The sequence below is a fragment of the Bos javanicus genome, chromosome 1 (assembly GCF_032452875.1).
Source record: "Bos javanicus breed banteng chromosome 1, ARS-OSU_banteng_1.0, whole genome shotgun sequence".
In the NCBI taxonomy this organism is placed as follows: Eukaryota; Metazoa; Chordata; class Mammalia; order Artiodactyla; family Bovidae; genus Bos; species Bos javanicus.
The window spans coordinates 50,772,851-50,792,409 of record NC_083868.1 but is presented as its reverse complement, the minus strand read 5'-3'; the positions used below and the strand labels follow the sequence as shown (position 1 = coordinate 50,792,409).

Below are 19,559 nucleotides of genomic sequence, written 5' to 3'. Positions count from 1 at the left end.
CATCCTTAGAAGTTTCCATGGTTTCCTGAAGAAGAAACTGGCCCAAGGTTGTAAAGCTAGCGAATGCCAGGGCTAGATCCCAGGTCTGATTGATTCTCAGGCCTGTGTTCATGGTACGAAGATTTAAGCATGTATGACTTATGCTCATGATATGAAGATTCAAGCATGTTTGACTCTTCCTCTTTACACAAGAAATAAAAGGACCTTTACCTCTATATTTGTAATGACCAAGTTCTTCTCCAAGCTTTGTACTCATGTCGACAGATTTATTCAATATAGATGGGGATATTCTTTTTGTAATATTACTTCCGAGAGGTTCCTCCTTACTTCGTTTCTTTCCTCCATATCTTCCTACTTCCCTCCAATGAAATCTTTATTTTACACCTACTATATGCAGGGTCCTATATTACGTGATGGAAATAGACCAGTGAGACAGATACACCCTTCACCCTTAAGAAGTTCCATTCTCATATGGAAGGATAGTGAACAAATGAAGACATAATTGACCTCAATACAACTAGACAATTATTTAATGGTGCTTTTTAATATATTAGTCTTCTAAAGAAAACTTTGAAAACCATAAAAAAAATTGGTGGTTTGCCCAGATCCTACTATGAGTAACTTCCAGATTCATAACAAATCATATGCTAACCTTCTGGTTTTGCCCAGTTAATATTCTATGTAGAAAGAGTTCTATTTTATTTTTCTATTTTTTTACTTTTTATGCTGTACAAGTTCTTATACGTTTATATACTTAGTGGTGATTTGCTGAGATAAAATGTAAAGAATCTGAAGAACTCATAGATACTTTTTATCATAACAACAAGCTTTTAAGTAACTGCAATAAGGAATCTCTTAGAACAGTTAGTTACCTGGGAAGCACAAATAAGGATTTCTTTCAGACTTCCCATACTATCTTTAAAAAAGGGGATATTTCACTTTGAAGGTATAATACTTGATATAATACAACTGAGTGCTCCATGAAGTGAGGTGTGTTTTATAATGAACGTCTGCTGTGGTATGCACCCAATTCCTTACTGTTGAAGTTTCCATTTGCTTCAGTAAAATTTCTTTCATAGATTTCAGGGACTGGTTTGAATCTTGTTTGCAGGAAATATGTTTGCTGACCTAATACTTCTTTGTTACCTTTTGGCTAGAAATATTAATTAAAGCACAGTCAGGAAACTGTTTAAATGCGAGAATGTTCCAAAAATAATTAACGGCTTTGAGAATTCGTATAGCACTAGTAAATCCTGTGTTTACATTTGTGTCTTTGCATTGATATGTTTGAATATGTATTTTATATATTTGAATACATATTCATGTATTTATTGAAATACCTAGTGTGTAAAATATATATAAAATGTATTTTTGATGTGTGTGGGATGATGTATATATAGACATATACAGAGAGGTCTACTTAAAAATCTTTAAACACATTTCAAGAATTACATCAGGCAGCTGTCTACCTTTAAGGAGAAAGTGCCTCACTTGTAAGTTCAGAAGGCAGGGTTCTGAGCAGTAAACTCCACTAAGTTCCATTTCTGTGTTTAAGTGTTGTCATGTCACAAGGAAGTAGTTGGTCTTGGTGATCTCCAAAGTCTTCTTTAAAGCCCTTTGAGTCACTGACTATAATGGAATTTTTAGCCCAGTTCCAACACTAAATGTTTTACCTTTCAGTTCAAAAGCAAAGAGTAATGAACCAATCCTTTTATGTACCAGTTGGTGCCTTAAAAAGTCCATCATTTTGTAATGTGACTGTAGATTTGTTCTCCGTGAAAGTTCTTCTGTGTTGGGACCTGCTGTCATTCTAGGGAGCAACTTAGACAGTTCTAGAAGACATCTAAGTCATTTGAATCTGAACTTGAACCTTGTGGTGAGCTTGATTTTTCTCCTTAAAATACTGTTTTTATAAGAGCATTTTTTTTGTCCCTGGCTTTCACAGTTCCTTGCACATAGCAGGCACTCAATAAATATTTATTGAATTGAATTTGACCTGCTTAGAAGAAGTAGTCCTGGGATAAGGTTATTCATTTTCTGCAGGAGCTGTCATAAACCACAGAATTTAATACTAATCCAGCTGATGAACTGCACAGTCAGCGGCATCCGGTAGTAGTTCAGCATTTTATGTTGCGCTTGCCCAAGTGCGGGTTTAGAAAACCGTGTGGCCTACAAGGGCTGAACTGCCTCTAGCCTATTTCAGAGCTCTTCATTCCACTCACCACGGGCTTCCTCTGCGTCCACCTTTTAGAGTGATTGCATTGACTCCTTTTCACACACCCTGCTCTCTGGGGCCTCTCAAGCCTTTGCACATCCCTTTGCCTGGAATATTCCTTTTGCAAATTTAGGTATGCCTTTCATGGTACTGCCACATGGACATATCTGCTTCATTCCTCCTCCAGCACTTTGTACTCTCCTCCATTATAGCGCTCCCATTTTCCTGTCATTCTTTTTCAAGCCACCGATTTTTTTCACTAGAAAACTCCTTGAGGACAGGTCTTTGATTTATTCCTTGCTGTATTCCCTAGGGCTGGAAACAATGCCTGTTGCACCAACATTTGTAGAATTAACAAATGGGTCCTGAAGTTCATGTAAATTCACAAATGGAATAAAATAAAAATGTAAATGAGTTTAGCCAGGAATCATTAATTATATGCCCAATTCTAATTAAATTGTGATATAGTTAAAAAGAAGACCAGCCTGAGATTCATAAGATGCAGACTCTTGTGTTGGATTAATGATTTTTTAATAGTCCCTTAATCTTTGTAGTTCTTAGTTTCTTTATCTGAAAATGAATGGATTGGACAGGATCTTTACTAAGATCCCTTAGAGCAAGAATTACATTGCTCCTAAGTTAATTATAGAGAACTAGGTCTCTTCTGCCAGACTCTTTAAGGCAGGAAGTATGCTCTAGTCATCTATAATTTCCTGGCACTGAGCTCAGTACCTGGTATATAGTAGTTATCAAACAATTTTACTGAATAAAGCAATAAATTCTCAGATGGAATTACAGTTTAAATAAAGCAAATGAGAAATAAGTTCAGGTAGCGAATAGGAAATGAAAAATCTGTAATGTTTAAAAGAATCTGTTAAACTGCAGTAATTTGCAATGTCTGAAAAAAATACCTGGGAGAATTTTTTTATTTATCAGTTAAAAAATTCACCAGTTAGAGGAAATGAATTTAAAACTGCATGGTCCCCTAACTGCAGGTTAATAATTTATCAGTCTGGTGACATGTTGTACCATGTTGCTAAAATTAAATTACCTGTTGTAGGATGTTGTTGGTGATACTTCTGAAATTTGTGTATATTTGTGATACTATCTTTTAGTTTTAAGAATTGAGAAACGTTCTTGATTTAACCAGGATTTGTTAAGTCATTGATTTATTTGAGACTTCGTCAGTCTTTAGGGGGGAAAACAAAAACGATTATGTATAATTCAGTCATGAAAATGAGAAAGTAATATAATATTTGTGTGTCAAAATATATATAAAGAATTTCAGAATCAAATCAACCAACCATTTATACATCCATTTATTAGTTATGTACTGCATGCTGGATAATCTTTAGGAGAAGGGGACGACAGAGGATGAGATAGTTGGATGGCATCACCGACTTGATGGACATGAGTTTGAGCAAGCTACAGGAGTTGGTGATGGACAGGGAACCCTGGTGTGCTGCAGTCCATGGGGTTGTACAGAGTCGGACATGACTGAGCGGCTGAACTGACTGCTATGCTGGATAATTATTTTAGGCACTGTGTACAAAAAGGAGGGAGATAAAATGCCCATTGTTAATGTGAGAAATGTTTGTCTTAGGAGCTGATGCTTGATAGTTTGAGTCAGATTTTTCTCCTCACAAAAGACGATATGGTTATTTCTCAAGAAAGCAATTGAGAAAGTAAGTTTAAGAGAGCTATCTTCATTTGTTGTTTCCTTGATTCATTGTGTTTGTAGTTCTCGAAAATATTATTGTTCAACTCTTTTTCATTTAGTCCCAGCACTTTTTTGAGTACCCAAAAGTGCATCCATGTTTTGTGGAACCTGACATTTAGAGTGGTCTTTTTAAAGAGAAAAAAAATACAGAATTGGGTATGAAAGTGTATTTTTTTAGAACAATAAAAAGTCACAAGTTATAAATTAAAAAAAAGTTAAGTCCACAAACATCAGAGAAATAATCTAGGCTCTGTATACTTTATGCTTTGACTCTCTACATTGCTCACATATGCCACCAGTCCCAGGTACCAGGAAATTTGAACGTGACCTTTCTGCTCCTGTGCTGGGCTGGTCAGCATCACAGACACTTGAAATATTCCCAAAGCCATTCTTTTATCACAGCTGCTGGTTTGATTTAACTAGTTTCAGAAGTGACTGTGTTCTTTACATTCATTTTCCATTAAAATCAAACTAAATGTATCTTCAACCCAAATTTGCATTAGCCAGACTCCAGACATGTCCCCCACCACTTCAGTGCCACCCAATAGAAGGCTCAGTTTGACAGAAGGGATGTCACACTGGGAAAAAGACAGAAATCTTAGCCAGTTGTGTTTAAAATACCTTGCTCTTGAAAACTTTGCAGAAAGATCTATGATGAAAGCTTTAGAAGGGGGCCAAGTATCTGAGGGACCATCAAGCTTACGGTTCACGAGCTTCTCAGTAAATCTGCCTTTAGGTGTACGTTTTGCCTTTTGTTAAAGTGGGCATCTTTATGTACACACTCGTGCAATTCCCAGTGATTACATTTAAATGTTTAATTGGATGGCTCTTTATACTGAGGTTGGAGGGGTAAGAATGAGATGGGTTAACTTACTCTTGACTAAATCACATGAATGTGTACCAGCGAATGTAGTAGTAGAATTACAGCCTTTTTTTTTTTCCTAACATAAAGTATTTTCAGTTCTGCACGCAGCCCTGAACGCCCCAGTGGTTGGGTGACACCTGATGGAATGACTGAACCGTTATGTAGCAGGTGTTTCTAAGCCTGGGATGTAATGTAAAGAGGTGGAAAAGACTTGTTCTGACCTGACACCCATTTACTACTTAATAATCTGGTTATTAAAATCGTACCTGTTTTAGTCTCCTCAGTGTTTGGGAAAAGTATACCAAAACATAAAATCAATCAAATCGCTTTAGTTGGGAAATTAATATCTGAATGTGAGACATTAAGATAGGCCAGCAGATGAGGCCTGTTCCCTCATTTTTGTTTAAAAAAGAGACTGTTAGTGATGTACAATAACTAGCACATTGGTGTTCTGTTAAGCTGTGAACAATGGGATATTGGAGAGAGGATGAAAACTTTGGGGTTGAAAGTAAAGGTCTGACAGAGAAACTGAATGAGAACAAAAGAAAATAGGATTTAATTGTCTGAGAACAGATGGGAATTTAATTCTTTGTAGGTTGGTGATTATAGTTTTAAAGTCAAAATTTGTTTTATGGAAAGCAAAGAAATAGTACACAGTTTGATAATTTTTCAGTTTTTCTGTGGAAGAAAGTGTTGCAGTTCACATGAAAATGTTTTATTTCTGTCCTTGTTTCTTTTAGGTCAGACTGTGCCAAAACCCCAAACTTCAGTTGAAAAATAGCCCACCATATATACTTGATATTTTACCTGATACATATCAGCATTTGAGACTTATATTGAGTAAATATGATGACAACCAGAAACTTGCCCAACTCAGTGAGAATGAATATTTTAAAATCTACATTGATAGTCTAATGAAAAAGTCAAAAAGGGCAATAAGGCTCTTTAAAGAAGGCAAGGAGAGGATGTATGAAGAGCAGTCGCAGGACAGGTAAGAATATTTCAGATTTTATTTTTCTTAGTGTTAGTCGATGTTGCTTTTTGTTTCATGGTTTGGATAAATGTCACCATGTGTGTGTTTTAAGGGAAATATTGCATTTGTGTATTTGCTTTTCACATTATTTAAACCTTGTAGTTTCACATAAGGTTTGCACAAAATTATCTGTGTCAGTAGCTAGTTCATGAGATGGTGTTCTTATTTTTCTGAATAGGCATTATTTTTCAGAGAAGTTTTAGTTTGCAGAAAAGTTGTTCAGAAAGTAGAGTTCTGTTTGCCTCCATCCTCCAAGTGCCAGTTTCTTCTTAACAGCTTGCCAAGAATGGTACTTTTGTTATACTGATGAACTGATTACTGATACAGTATTATTAACTAAAGTTCATAGTGTCTGTTAGGGTTCACTCCTTGTGTTGCATGGCTCTATGAATTTCCACAAATGTATAATAAGGTCATGTATCCATCTCTCTAGTATCATGGAGAATAGTTTCACTGCTCTAAAAATGCCCCGTGCCTGACCTGCTCATTGTTTCCTTACCGGCCTGCCTTCACCACACCTCTTGAAGCCCTAGCAGTTGTCATCTTTTTAGTCTATTGTTTTGCTTTCTTCAGAATGGCATATAGTTGAAATCATGTAATATGTAACATTTTTAGACTGGCCTCTTTTACTTAACAGTGTGTATTTAAGGTTACCCAGTGTCTTTTCATAGCTTGATAGTTGATTTCTTTTTATTACTGAGTGATATTCCATTATGTGGATGTAGTACAATTTGTTTAATCCACTCATCTATTGAAGGAGATCTTGGTTGCTTCCAAGTTTTGGCAGTTATGTATAAAGCGGCTATAAATACTGATGTGTAGGATTTTGTGTGGACATAAATTTCAATTTCAGCTCATTTGAGCAAATACTTAGGAGCATAATTACTTGATATTATGATAAGCCTATGTGAAGTTTTGTAAGAAGTTTCCAAATTGTTTTGCAAAGTGGCTGTACAGTTTACATTCCCACTGGCAGTGAAGAGTTTCTGTTGCTCCACTCAGCCAGCACTTGGTATTGGACAGTGTCTTTAGGACAGAGTCTTGATTGGATGCGTGGGTGTGCTAGATATGACTGGCAGATGTAACTTCAATTCCTATTCTTTGTTAAGCGAGAAGCTGGAGTGTTGATGCCTGGAATAACATCAACTGAATCCTCATTTCATAGCCAGAATTTTTGACTTGGAGATTCTTCATTAAAATTTGTTGTTTGGCTATTTCAACATTAAATTTCATGATCTGTCTTTAGCCGAATAGAAAAAATAATAGCGTTTTCCGTTTCTGGGACATTTATATCTAGAATACATCTAGATAGTGATCGTCTATTTATATTTCTGGACTGTAAAACAAATATTAATTAAAGTATATAATGTCTTAATATAGTTGAGGTGAATTTTAGTTTAAGACTCTTAATGTCTTTGGATTTTAGTTTCCTTAGATATTGGAAAAACTTCTAAGAAATCTCTATTACAGGTCAGAAACAGTTGCCTCCTTTAGTCTAATGAAATATATATAAGATCGTATAACAGAAAATTCAGTTATCTATGTATGTAGACACTGAAGTTGTAAATACCAGCCAAACAAATACACAGAGTGAGTAAAACCATCAAATTTAAATGTAGGAAAACCCTCTGCCAAAGGTAAAATGGCATGAATGTTTACTTATTTATAATTTGCTCTCTAAATTAGTGATGAATCCTAACATAATCATAGGAGTCTAACCAATTATGTAACTGTGGGCTCATCACTTAATATTATTGGACCACAGTTTACACATCTTGAGGGTGGTGAATCTTCCAGTTAGTTAGTTGCCTTTTTAGCTTCAAGCTCTGAGACTCTGTCCAGGCCTATTAATGGGAATTTGAATTGCCACAGGGTTCTGGAAATAAGGAAGAGAACTATCATAGTGTTGGTTTCTTACAGACTTTCCAAAAATGGTCCAATGTTATGGAAAGGCACATGTTTGTGTTTAAAACTGTATTTTTACCTTGTAGTTTTGCCATTGATCTAATAACACTAAGTTGTTTTAGAAATATCTTTCTACATCTTAATCAGATTTGGTAGCCCTGAAATTCTTAACCTAGCAGTGCAGTCCATGAAATTTTACTTTTTAGGTTATCAGGTCAGTGAGAAAGTATATAACTTCTAGGATCCAGGAATTCAAGTGGATACAGTGTTTTAATTGGATGTAGTAATATTTAATGGGGTTAGCTTTATTTCACTTTATATCATTTTTAGAAACTTGAAATATTTTTTAGCTCAGGAGATGTCTTATAATTACCATTTCATACATAAGTTTTGATTTTTTTTTTTGGCTTTTTATGTGTGAACATATCATGGTGAAATTTTATAAATTTCGATTGATCGTGTATAGATTTCCACAGATGATGACAGATTGCATAATGTTAAGTGATCATATTGAGGCAACTCTGTAAATTCTGTGTTTTAAGTATCCAAGTAAATTTTGTCTCTGTTTGAAATTCAACCCTACGCTTACTAGCTTCTGTGCTGATGTAGCATATTTCTAATTGGATTTTTCTTTCATCCGTGTTCCATTTTCTGATAATGTTCAATGGCCACTGTTTATGCAAAGCTTGCATTTGATAGATGTCTGATCATAATTCGTAATGATGTACTGTCCTTGGTACACTGTAGCAAGATGCAGGTTTTCTATTTGTGTTTCTTTTAGTGGTAATATATTTTTAAACAATTCATTCTGTATTCCCTTAGTTTTTCAAATGTTAACTGAGGCTTAAGCATGCCATTGTACTTGGAGCTCTGGGACGTCTTACTCTATAGAATTTGAAAGAAACTTAGAATCTTCTCGTGGTTGTTAGGCATTTGAGTATTCTGTTTAGTATTATGACTCTTACCTAACGTGTATGATACATTGATTATTGGGAATATTATAAATTCTCTGAACAATATATATTTTTTTAATTTTGTAAATAATGTCGCTAGGGACATCAGTATTTTTAAGCTAAAAATGAAGGACAGTTATAGTAGAAATAGTAATTTGGAGTTCATTGACAAAACCAGCATTTCCCTGAAAGATTCTATACTTTACTGAAGAAAATTGTCCTGAATGAATACATGAATCAAAATTTTATTTTAATGTTCCTGTTGTATCAAAAATAAACTTCTTTGTGGATTTCTTTTAAATATAGGGATTAGTGGGGAAAAAATCAGTCATCAGTTTTGAACCAGCTGTGCTTTAATTGATTGCTTAAATATCAGCAGCCTGAATTTTTAAGACAGTTTCACATAAATGTGATAAATATAATAACAAATAGAAAAATAAATAGATATAGCAAAGGGCATGCAGTGTATTCCATGTGTAGAGGGTGAGAGGTAGAAATTAAATACATTTATTTGCCATGGAAATAGATATTAAGAGCACATAGTCCAAGCCTCTTGCTTTGAGAATGGGTGGAATAGAAGCCTGTATGCCTCACTTGAGTTTTATAGTAAACCTCTTTCTGCTCCAGAATCACTTTTTCCCCATATCCCCCCTCCCCAAACATTTGAACCTCACACTGAGTTGGTGCTTTCTGAGCAAGGTCTACACCATTCTTAACTGGCATTTCTGGTAAGGAGAATTCACTGGTCTCTGGCACACATGGTGTTTGCAAATGTGGAATAGGAGTTAGGAGTCATGTAGAGAAGGGACAATTTATAGTTTCAAGCACAGAGAAGAGGAGAAACTTTATAACACGTTTCTTAAGTTTTAGTGGCAAAAGTCAAAGTGGGTGTGAAGTAGTTACAGGGTAGCTACAGATGACAGCTGTGAAATTGACAGAAGATGCCTCTCTTCAATGATGTGCCTGGCAGTTTCATCAGTTGATCATTTTAAAAGAAAAAAGTTTTCTCTCTCTTTTAAAAAGTTATGTATTAATCACCTGTTCTTCACACCCTGGTGTCGGGCACTGTTTTTGTAGAACACCCAGAGGTGATGGCATAATGATAATCAGATTTTCCATGTTTTAGAACTGCTTCAGTGAACCAGAGTGCTACAACCCATTTTTCCCTCCTACACTCTGGTTTGTAACCACTGAAACAAAACCAGAAGTCAACTGAGATGGAAAAATAGCTCTGTGTTTGATAGCCGATCTGAGAAGAAAATAAAGGCCCTAAAAAAATTCATGCCAAAGAGTAATACATAGATGTTGTCTTATTATTAATATCATGTGAAAGCCCCTGGGCCATTCTTTATGTACATGTGTTGTAGAAAACAAATCATAGTGTGCATAGCTAGTATAATAATAGTCATTCCAAAAAAAGATTTTTTAAAATGTATTTTGACATTAAAAAATTAATTCTAGAAAATGCTAGCCTTTGTTTAAAATTCGTGCAGGAGCATCAGGCAAAAGTCTTTTTCTCTCTTGACCATTTGGCTGAGCAAAGAAAAATGTATAGCCTGCTTCATTAATAAAGTGCCTTTCTCCTTAAAGAACCACAAATCACCATGCTTGATGTTTATGCCTGTGTTGTAATTCATGAAATAGTGTACCAAGAACATTTTGAAACTGATACACTAAAGATAAGTTGAATCAAAACAACATCAGCTACAACAACAGCAGCAACAATAAGGGCAACAACAGAATACAAAGCTGCAAACCAACCTGCTTGCCTTCCTCATAGGGCTGTATGACAGCATTGCTTTGGCCAAAGACTAGTGTATTAACTGAAGTGTTTACATTTGTATAAACATGAGTACATGTTAGCAGTGTTGAAGTTCCTCATGGGTTTCCCATTTCACCATATAAAGATACGGACCTTTGTGTTCTGTGTAGTAGTTTTAATTATTGCTGGACCTCACAGGTTAGTGGCCTTGTTTATAATCTCTCATCAAGTTCCACGTTTTCTCCTGGGCAGCCCTGTGCATTGTGAGAAGGCCGTGAGGGAAGAGTGCAGGGATCCCGTGGTCTGATGCCATTTCTCCTCCAGTGTTCTTTGTGACCTTGGTTGCTTTTCTGATTGCAGTATGTGTTTTCCAGTCTTTTCTTGTTTTCTGGATATTCACAGTATTTGTTGGTTTAGACATTTCAACGTCAAAAAATGAGGCTGTGGTTTGTTTCAAACTAAATGTCCCTGTTGCTCCATTAGTCTCTTAAATATTTTTTCGAATCCAATAGTAGTTTCTAGTAAAAAATGCTATTTTTTGTTATTATAATAATCATTTGCAGGAGAGTTAATCTTAGGAAAGTTATGTCGTCTGTAAATAATGTGCGGTATTAAATGCATTCCATTTGTTTCATGAAATATCTATTGTTTAATGATGCACGAGAAGGAATGGTTTATACTCTTTTAAGAAAACAATTTTATATTTTAAATATTAACCTAATCTTTCTATTTTCTTTTTTTTTTAAACTAATGGTGAAAATTTCAATTCTTTTGCATTTCATGAGAACAAGGGACAAGCTGCAAGTAGAAAAATATGATTTCTAAATAAGTCAAAATAGGTTGTGGATAGATTTTTGAACGTAAATATTTTAATATAAACATACTCCATTGCTATTTAATTTTTTATATGTGTCTGCATTCTAGGCATGTTTTCCTTTTCAGTGTAAGAGTAGAGGAAGGGAAAGATTAATTTGTGATATTTTAAAATGATGATATATAATTTGGATACAGAGGAAAATAGTAATCAGTCCAAGTGTGTCTGCCAAGTAGGAAATGGAATTTTCTCTAGAAAAAGTGAGCATCTTCCTGAGATTAATTTATCATCAATGAATAGTTTATTTAGTCTTGATAAGAACACTTTCATTCATATTTCAAGGATCTGAGAGACATGAATATACTTTTCTAAAGTTTGGACATGAAGGGGCTTTTTTCTTTAATATGCTATGAATATATAGGCCACAAGAAAGTTGTTTAGATAAATCTTTCACAGTTAGACAAAAGGAGTCTGTTAGAGTGGGCAGGTCAGAGCTTGCAGAATCTTTGACTGTTAAGGACTTTATGACCAACTACATCCATGCTGCTTTTGCTAACTGGATACAAAGTAGTTTATTTGTTGATTTTCATACAAGTCAAAAGAGAAAGGGGTTTCTTCAGCAGTTTTCTCTTTGGGATATATTTTCAGAATGCAAAATAATACAACTTATTTTGCTATCCAGATACTCAAATTTAAAGCTGGATCTAGTGCCCACTTTTTTTTAAATTTTAACCAAAATGTTTACATTTAATCCATTTATTTGGTATTTATTTACTTTCTTTCCCCAGCCCTCTATTAACACCATTCAGTCTATAACACCTGGTTTATTAGGTATTAAGCATTTCATTGCAATTTATTTAAATTCCTTCCAGGCCAAAATATATATTATATACACATATTTTGATTTTAAAATTGGAGAATTTTTACTTGCAGTTGATTAAAATTTTTGAGTAATAACCATTGTATCATAAGACAGTAAAGCCAACTCACAAGGCTCAAGAGAACTTGGCTTTACGGTTGAACACCTTTTATGTTTCTCAGTCTTAAGGCAGCTTATTAAAATTGATGTTTTCCCTTCGGTAAATATCCGGTGACATTCAAATTTGATAATTAAAATCCAGAAGCACTCAAGAAAGAATGCCTGTTTTCAGTTTCATGATAACAATACTCCCACAAAGAAGGTTGATGAATGATGTGTTTCAAGTGGCAGATTTGTTATTTATTGATAGTTAAAGAGCGCTCCTTTGGCAGTTTTTTACAAAACTAAATTGAAGTTTGTTTATAAAACAGAAAAGCTGCAGTGATAATTCTATAGCCTGAAGAATGCTTGGAAATCTTGCCCAAGAAGCATTTCTTTCTTTCTTTCTTTTGGTGGTTTAATGTAGAAGTGGAGTTTCTGGGAATCCAAACAGATTAGCATCCAGCACTAATTGGTTAGGTCATAAAATAGTCCTCATGTCTCACTGTTTTGAAATAAAGTGCTTCAGGAGTATTCAGTTTTCTAAACCCATTTTTAGTATTAATCTTTTGTCTCTTAAAGATCATTATTGTTAGAGCATGAGTTCTTGTTGGAGTTTTCATTTGTGCATGAGTTGTTTATAGATAGATGTATTAGTTGTAGCAGGTTACACTTACGGTCATTGCAGAAGGTGCCCATTTATAGATTTAAATCATAAAGATTGAGACTGGCTGTCTCATTTGGTAGAACCACTGAGGAGGAGATTAAACTCAAAGATAATTTAGATTTATTATTGAAATGTGTTACTTTGAACATCTGATCATGTGATGTGATCACATGTAATCACATGTGTGACTATTAATTTCCTAGGGCTGCTGTAATAAACGACCACAAACAGAATGGCTTAAATTGCAGCATATGTTGCCTTAAGTTGATTCTCTCACATTTCCGGAGCCTAGAGTCTGAAATCAAGATGTCCAGAGGGCCATGCTCCCTCCAACCCTCTAGGGCAGGGTGCTTTGGACTCCTGCAGATTCTGGTAGCCCCAGGCACTCCTTGACTTGTGGCCATGTAACTTCAGTCTCTGCCTCTGAAGACTGTCATTGTGTGTATGTGTGTGTGTGTATGTCTACAGATTTACCTCTTAGGAAGGCCCCAATCACCTTGGCTCAGGACCTAGCCTAATGACTCTATCTTAATTTTATTACATTTATAGAGAAATAATATCCAAATAAGGTCACATTCCTAGGTAGGGTTGAGGCTAGGATTTCAGTATATATTTTTAGAGGGCACAGTTTACCTATAACATGGATCAAATATAGCAGTGTAAAATTTTTACTATGGAGGTGGAAGAATATTTAAACTTACTACAATATATGTCATGAAAGAGTGAAAAACTGCTCAGTAGACGATAATGCCAAACAAATTACTGAAAATTATTTTTTGAAGGATCTGTAGCTCCAATAATTTTGTATTTTTTTTTTCAGGTTTATAATGAAAAGCACTGTGAATTAATTAATTTTTACACATTGAAAACTATGATGAAATTTGACTTTAATCAATAAAAAATTATATAAGTTGAAATAAGTGAATTCATAATTACTTTTATTTCAATGTATAAAATGCCATCTCAAGAAATTATTAGTACTATGAGTATGAATATTTAAGTTATAATATTAATAGCCCTAATTATCCCTTGATTAAGAATCCCTGTTTTATTCTATTATTTTGTGATAAGCTCTGGAGGATTAATTAAAGTGGTTAATTATGACTTACTTCATTATCATTAATTCTGTTTAGGATTTTTCTGTATTGCAAATTAAAAAAAAAAGATGTGGGAGGTGTTTTCCATGTTGGTGGCATAGAGGCGGTTGTACTTCATGTTCACTTTGTATCTTTAATATCAGTGGTAAAGAATCTGCCTGCCAATACAGGAGACCCAACAGTCATGGGTTCAATCCCTGGGTCGGGAAGGTCCCCTGGAGTAAGAAATGGCAACCTAGTCTAGTATTCTTGCCTGGGAAATGCCATGGACAGAATATCCTGACTGGCTACAGTCCATGGGGTTGCAAAGAGTCAGACATGCCTGAGCGTGACTGATTCTGAATTCTGAAAAGTGTGTTACAAGTATGGTTTCAAATTAAGATTTTAAAAAATAAACTCAAGGATATTAGTAAAACAAGGGTAAATCATTTCTAAAAATGACAGGTTGAGTGACTTAAACCAGGGGTCAGCAAACTACAGAACTAGACAGTAAATATTTTAAACTTGCCAGATGGTCTCTGGCAAATAGTTAGCTCTTCTTTATTATAGGAAAGCAGATATGGACAATATGTAAATGAATTGGAATGGCTGTGTTCTAGTAAAACTTTATTTAGAAAAATATTGTGGTAGACTAAATTAGCCCTGGGGGTTTTGGTTTGCCAAGTCTTGGCTTAAAGTAGGGTTTACATTTTGTCCAGGTTTTGGACAGTACAATTTTAAAAGCATTCTGTCAACATAGGCTGAGTATATAAGTTGCATGTATTAGAAATATGTTTGGATGAAAGTAGTAATATGTGAGCAACAGTTGTTTACGTATATAGGGATGTGTAACTCTCAGCATGCTGTCGGAGACCCAGGCTCTTTCTGGCTTTGTAGTTTACTTCTTTAGTAAACTACAGTGAGTTGGGTTCATCCTCATTCTAGTCACCTCTCATGGTTGTAGAATTCCTGCTGCAGTGTCATATATTTTTTGCCTACAACACTGAGGAAGGAAGAGTACGGCTACATACACCTGTCCTCTTTCTGCTGTCGATCAAAAAGCTGTTCAGGAACCTTTCTGCCAGCTTGCTCCCTCCAAGCAGATTCTCTTAGGTCTTTTTAGGCCTGAGAAATTGTTATATCCAGAACAGTAGACGTAAATTTTTTCTCTTCTTGTTGGCTTTCTAGGGGACGATATTTAAAATTAAAGGAAGGAAGACTAAGACAGTTTCATCTTGAACTCATTATCCTTTAAAAGAGAAAACAATTGTTTTCTGTTTTCATTGAGTAATACCTCATTCTCTTCTGAACTTTGACAACTGCAAACTTATGTTCAGACCCACGTAATTGAAAGCGAGTAATTAGTTTCAGTAGGTAAGGAAGAATGAAATTCTGTTTTATAGGCCTTGTATTACTATCTTTGTTATCAAACATGCCTCAGAGATGAGCGCTAAGTATTCCAATTCCATTTTCTATATGGAGAAACTAAACTGATTGGAGGTTACATGACTTGACAGGAATTGTATATATTCAGATGTGATGTGTTTCTAAATAATGTCTTATTACCAGTCAGCATGTGTGAGCCTGCAGCTGTCGACAGCTGAAGGGTATCAGCTTTGTAAGCCCTTTTCAACTTTCTTTCAGGAAGACTCATTTGAACAATTAGCACATTTTATACTTGTGAAAAGGAGGTATTTCCTCATCTTTATTAAGCCATTATTGATATATGTCAAATGCTCAGAAACTTTTTTTTTTTTTACAAGACAGCATATATTAATTAAATTCAGGATTGTTTGTTGAAAGCTGCGTTTCTGAAACATGCTTTTTTGTTGCATTTATCTGTGAGAGAGTGTGTGAGAGACAAAAGTTGCCTGTGACTTAAAACTTTTAATTCCTTTGAGGAAATAGGAGAGGTTTACTTAAATATTTTTGGCTGAAATATATTAATGAAGGTAAAATGTTAACTCATCTTCTACATACTGAAAACATTTCAGTTTTTGTTCTGAAGGCTTTTTATGGAGTATATTGATTTTCAATATAGTAACAGCATGTGGAGCTGTTAGTTTTTTCTTTTCCAGAAAAATTTAGAAAATTTTAATTTGACTATAGATCTCTGTTCTTGTCAGCCAGGTCTCACTTATCCAGTTAAAGTAGGTTTGCCCGGATTCAGTTAAATTTAGTTAAATTCTTCAATATTTAGTTAAATTCTTAAATTTAGTCAAATTCTTAATTCTTATTAATTTCTTTAATATGAAACAGCAAATTCCCTTTAACCATATTTTTGGTGTTTTTATTTTTCTTCCTCTGTATAATTCTAATTTTAGTTTATTCTCCAGAGTTGGATATGTAAGATTTTTATTTTTTTATAAAGCAACTGAAGTAAAGTTGGTAATTTGTCACAGTCTTTTCTCCACTTTATCAGTATATGGTAAACTACAGCCCGTAAGCCAGATCCAGCCTGTGCTTCTTTCTGTAAGTAAAATTTCAGTGGTACGTGGACATGCCCTTCTGTGGCTTCACTGACAGATGTCAGTAGTTGCCACAGAGACTGAATGGCCCACAAAGCTGAAAATATCTACTGTGTGAGCCTTTACTGAAAAAGTTTACTGACCTTTGCACTGTTGATACAATCTTTGATGGTAGTCTTAGAAACTTGGCATTTTTAACTTAAACGTTTTTTTCTTCCTCTTGATTTTTGTTCTGTTCTGCTGCTAAGTCGCTTCAGTTGTGTCCGACTCTGTGCGACCCCATAGACGGAAGCCCACAAGGCTCCCCCATCCCTGGGATTCTCCAGGCAAGAACACTGGAGTGGGTTGCCATTTCCTTCTCCATCTGTTTTGCTAGTGATGCTTTATGCATTACTGATCCTTGTGATATTCTGAGGACAATAAAATGTTAATGGAAGGGAGTCAATGATCAAGAGCTAAATCTTTATTAGACCCCCATTTTCTGTCTTGTGTCAGTATGATATATTTAATTTGTATATAGTTTTAATGTGTGATAAATTTAAACTTTTTTCATAGGGTATTTTTTGAAACACAAGATACACAAGATCTATTATTAATGTCTTTATGCAGTCATCTAATCTAGTGGCTTCTGTACACAGCCCAGACCAAATGATGCATTCTCACCCCCTAGAATGGCTAAGTATAGATCCCTGACTTTCTGCAGTACCTCTGCCTTTACCAGTTGAATTCTAAATGTATCCACATTTTCAAAAAGTGCCCTAGTTATTTCCGATATTCTGCCTGCTCTTAAGATTCCCTAAGTCAAATCGTCTCAGTTTATGTGTACAGTCCCCTGGGATCATTGAGATGGCACAGGTGAGGCTAGAAGAAGCCCAGATCTGTTCAGCACTCCTTTTGCTTTACTAAACTTCCTTTATCATCACTGTAGGTAGATGACCTGGAGAAGGCAATGGCACCCCACTCCAGTACTCTTGCCTGGAAAATCCCATGGATGGAGGAGCCTGGTGGGCTGCAGTCCATGGGGTCGCTAAGAGTTGGACACGACTGAGCGACTTCACTTTCACTTTTTCACTTTCATGCATTGGAGAAGGAAATGGCAACCCACTCCAGTGTTCTTGCCTGGAGAATCCCAGGGATGGGGGAGCCTGGTGGGCTGATGTCTATGGGGTTGCACAGAGTCGGACACGACTGAAGTGACTTAGCAGCAGCAGCAGGTAGATGACCACTCCCAGTTGTCACTCAGGGTCCCAAGACAGGTAAGTTTCTGAAAGGCTTTTGAAAGAGTTTTTTTGGACAAAAGGGATTGGAATTCTTTTTCATATTCTTGGCAGATTGGCCTAATCACTGTCCTTAAAATTTACCTTCACATGCAGCCTTTTAGCTTGCTAATTAATTCCTCTTCATCTTCCTATGCACCCCCCATTTCTTCAAGCTTTTCTATTATTATATAGCTGACGCTCCCACTCTGTCCCATCCCTATCTTATTTCCGCATTTTCTGATCACTCCAGTATCTTTTTTCTTCTGATATTTATCAAGACCTTTCATATGACCCTTAACCACATATTGTCATCCTTTTAAAATAGTGATAAGACAGATCATTTAAAATGCCTCAATGTAAGTTGTTTAAAAGCAAAAAGCACTCCTGTGTTTCTCCCACAGTATCAAGAACAGTGCTTCAGAATTGGCCAACACTCATAAAAGTATAGGATTGTTTCTCTAGAATTGGTGTAAACTTATTTGAAGGTTCTGATTTATTCCTTGTTTATGAGCTACTAGGGCCTAGAGACATGAGAAAATGAAAGTGTTACATGGTGTGGGGGAGGCCAGTGAAGTGTCCAAAGGCTTAGTTTTTAGAATTTGTAGATAAACTCTGAATGTAAGCTTCTTCAGACTTGGCAATAAGTGCCATTGATTTTAGAAGGAAAACTGTCCATAAGCACAATAATACCACTATTATTTATTATAGAATGGTTGTATTTTACAGCAATTCTTAATTCCTCTCTCTTTTTTTTTTTTGGCGGTCTGGCTTATGGGATCTTAGTTCAATCCCTGGATCAATCCCTGGATCGAACCCATGCTCCCTGCAATGAAAGTGCAGAATCTTAACCACTGGACCACCAGGGAATCCTCAATATTTAATTCTGTGTATATGCAAAATGTCCTTAATGTAGTGATATTTTTGGATAAAGTTGGTAAAATTTCTTCAGTTTGTAAGCACTCTAATGGAGTGTCTTTATGGTCACCCTTAGTACCTGACATAAACTCCTGAAAAACCCACTGTGTCACCATTCTGCTTGTTGCTGCAAATTGCACATGGCAATGAGCATGTTTTTACAGCTTTTCTATTGACATACTAGCTCTCCATCTGAACTCCTATGAATGTTTTCACTTCCTCTTCCTTTACCATTTCTTCAAAGACTGTTTTTGTTTTTATGCTGTGTTGTATTTATGACCCTGAATACCCAGAACTTCTCAGCAACTGGGGAATCCTCCAGAAATCTATGTTCTTCACATGAATAGTCCAGTTTCGTTTGATATGTATTATTGACAGAAGTGCTTTATCCTCTTTACAGCTTGCTGTGCAGCAGATGGTCGTTAAATCATTTCACGACTCTTCAGGGAGTGCATAAATACATGTGCACAGATGAAAAAAGTCTTTATTATGGTGGTCCTCTTGTGCTTTTACTGATGGAATTCCCTGTTACAGATAAGGATTTTCAAACTTGAAAATTAGTTTTCAATTTTGAGCTAGGAGGTTTTTTTTTTTTTTTTGGCATTTATATATATTTCCTTAACTGCCATTTTTTTTTTCTTCCCTTTTAAAGGGCAGGGTTGGGCAGTTAGATCTGGAATTCTTGCTGTATAAGCGGAAAGCTTTTTTCCTTTTTTTTTTTTTGGCATGAGCATACCAGCTCAGAGGGACATCTGAGACATTTTGAATACGTAGACAGGGCTTTTAAAGAAAGGAATTGCTGTTCTCTTACATCAACCATGCAGACTTAGAAACAGACTTTAAAAGAAAACAGAGACATGTGTGTTCTCACTGTGTATTATTACTGCGCCCCCTCACATAGCTGTGAGGTTTTGTCAGCAGTTTGTTTTGACTCACTGTACCAAGGTGG

General features: G+C 35.5%; 1 protein-coding gene across 11 annotated transcripts in view; it reads left to right on the top strand.

Moving 5' to 3' along the window:
* Positions 1 to 19,559, top strand: part of CBLB (Cbl proto-oncogene B) — a 229,245-nt gene that overhangs the window by 8,917 nt on the left and 200,769 nt on the right. For 10 of the 11 annotated variants that reach the window (XM_061383872.1, XM_061383797.1, XM_061383754.1 and 7 more), the window contains exon 3: positions 5,541 to 5,791. The exons of the other annotated variant lie outside the window; for it this stretch is intronic. In XM_061383872.1, coding sequence (XP_061239856.1) covers positions 5,541 to 5,791 — 251 coding nt within the window. The remainder of the gene's footprint in view (positions 1 to 5,540; positions 5,792 to 19,559) is intronic. 11 annotated transcript variants of the gene reach the window in all.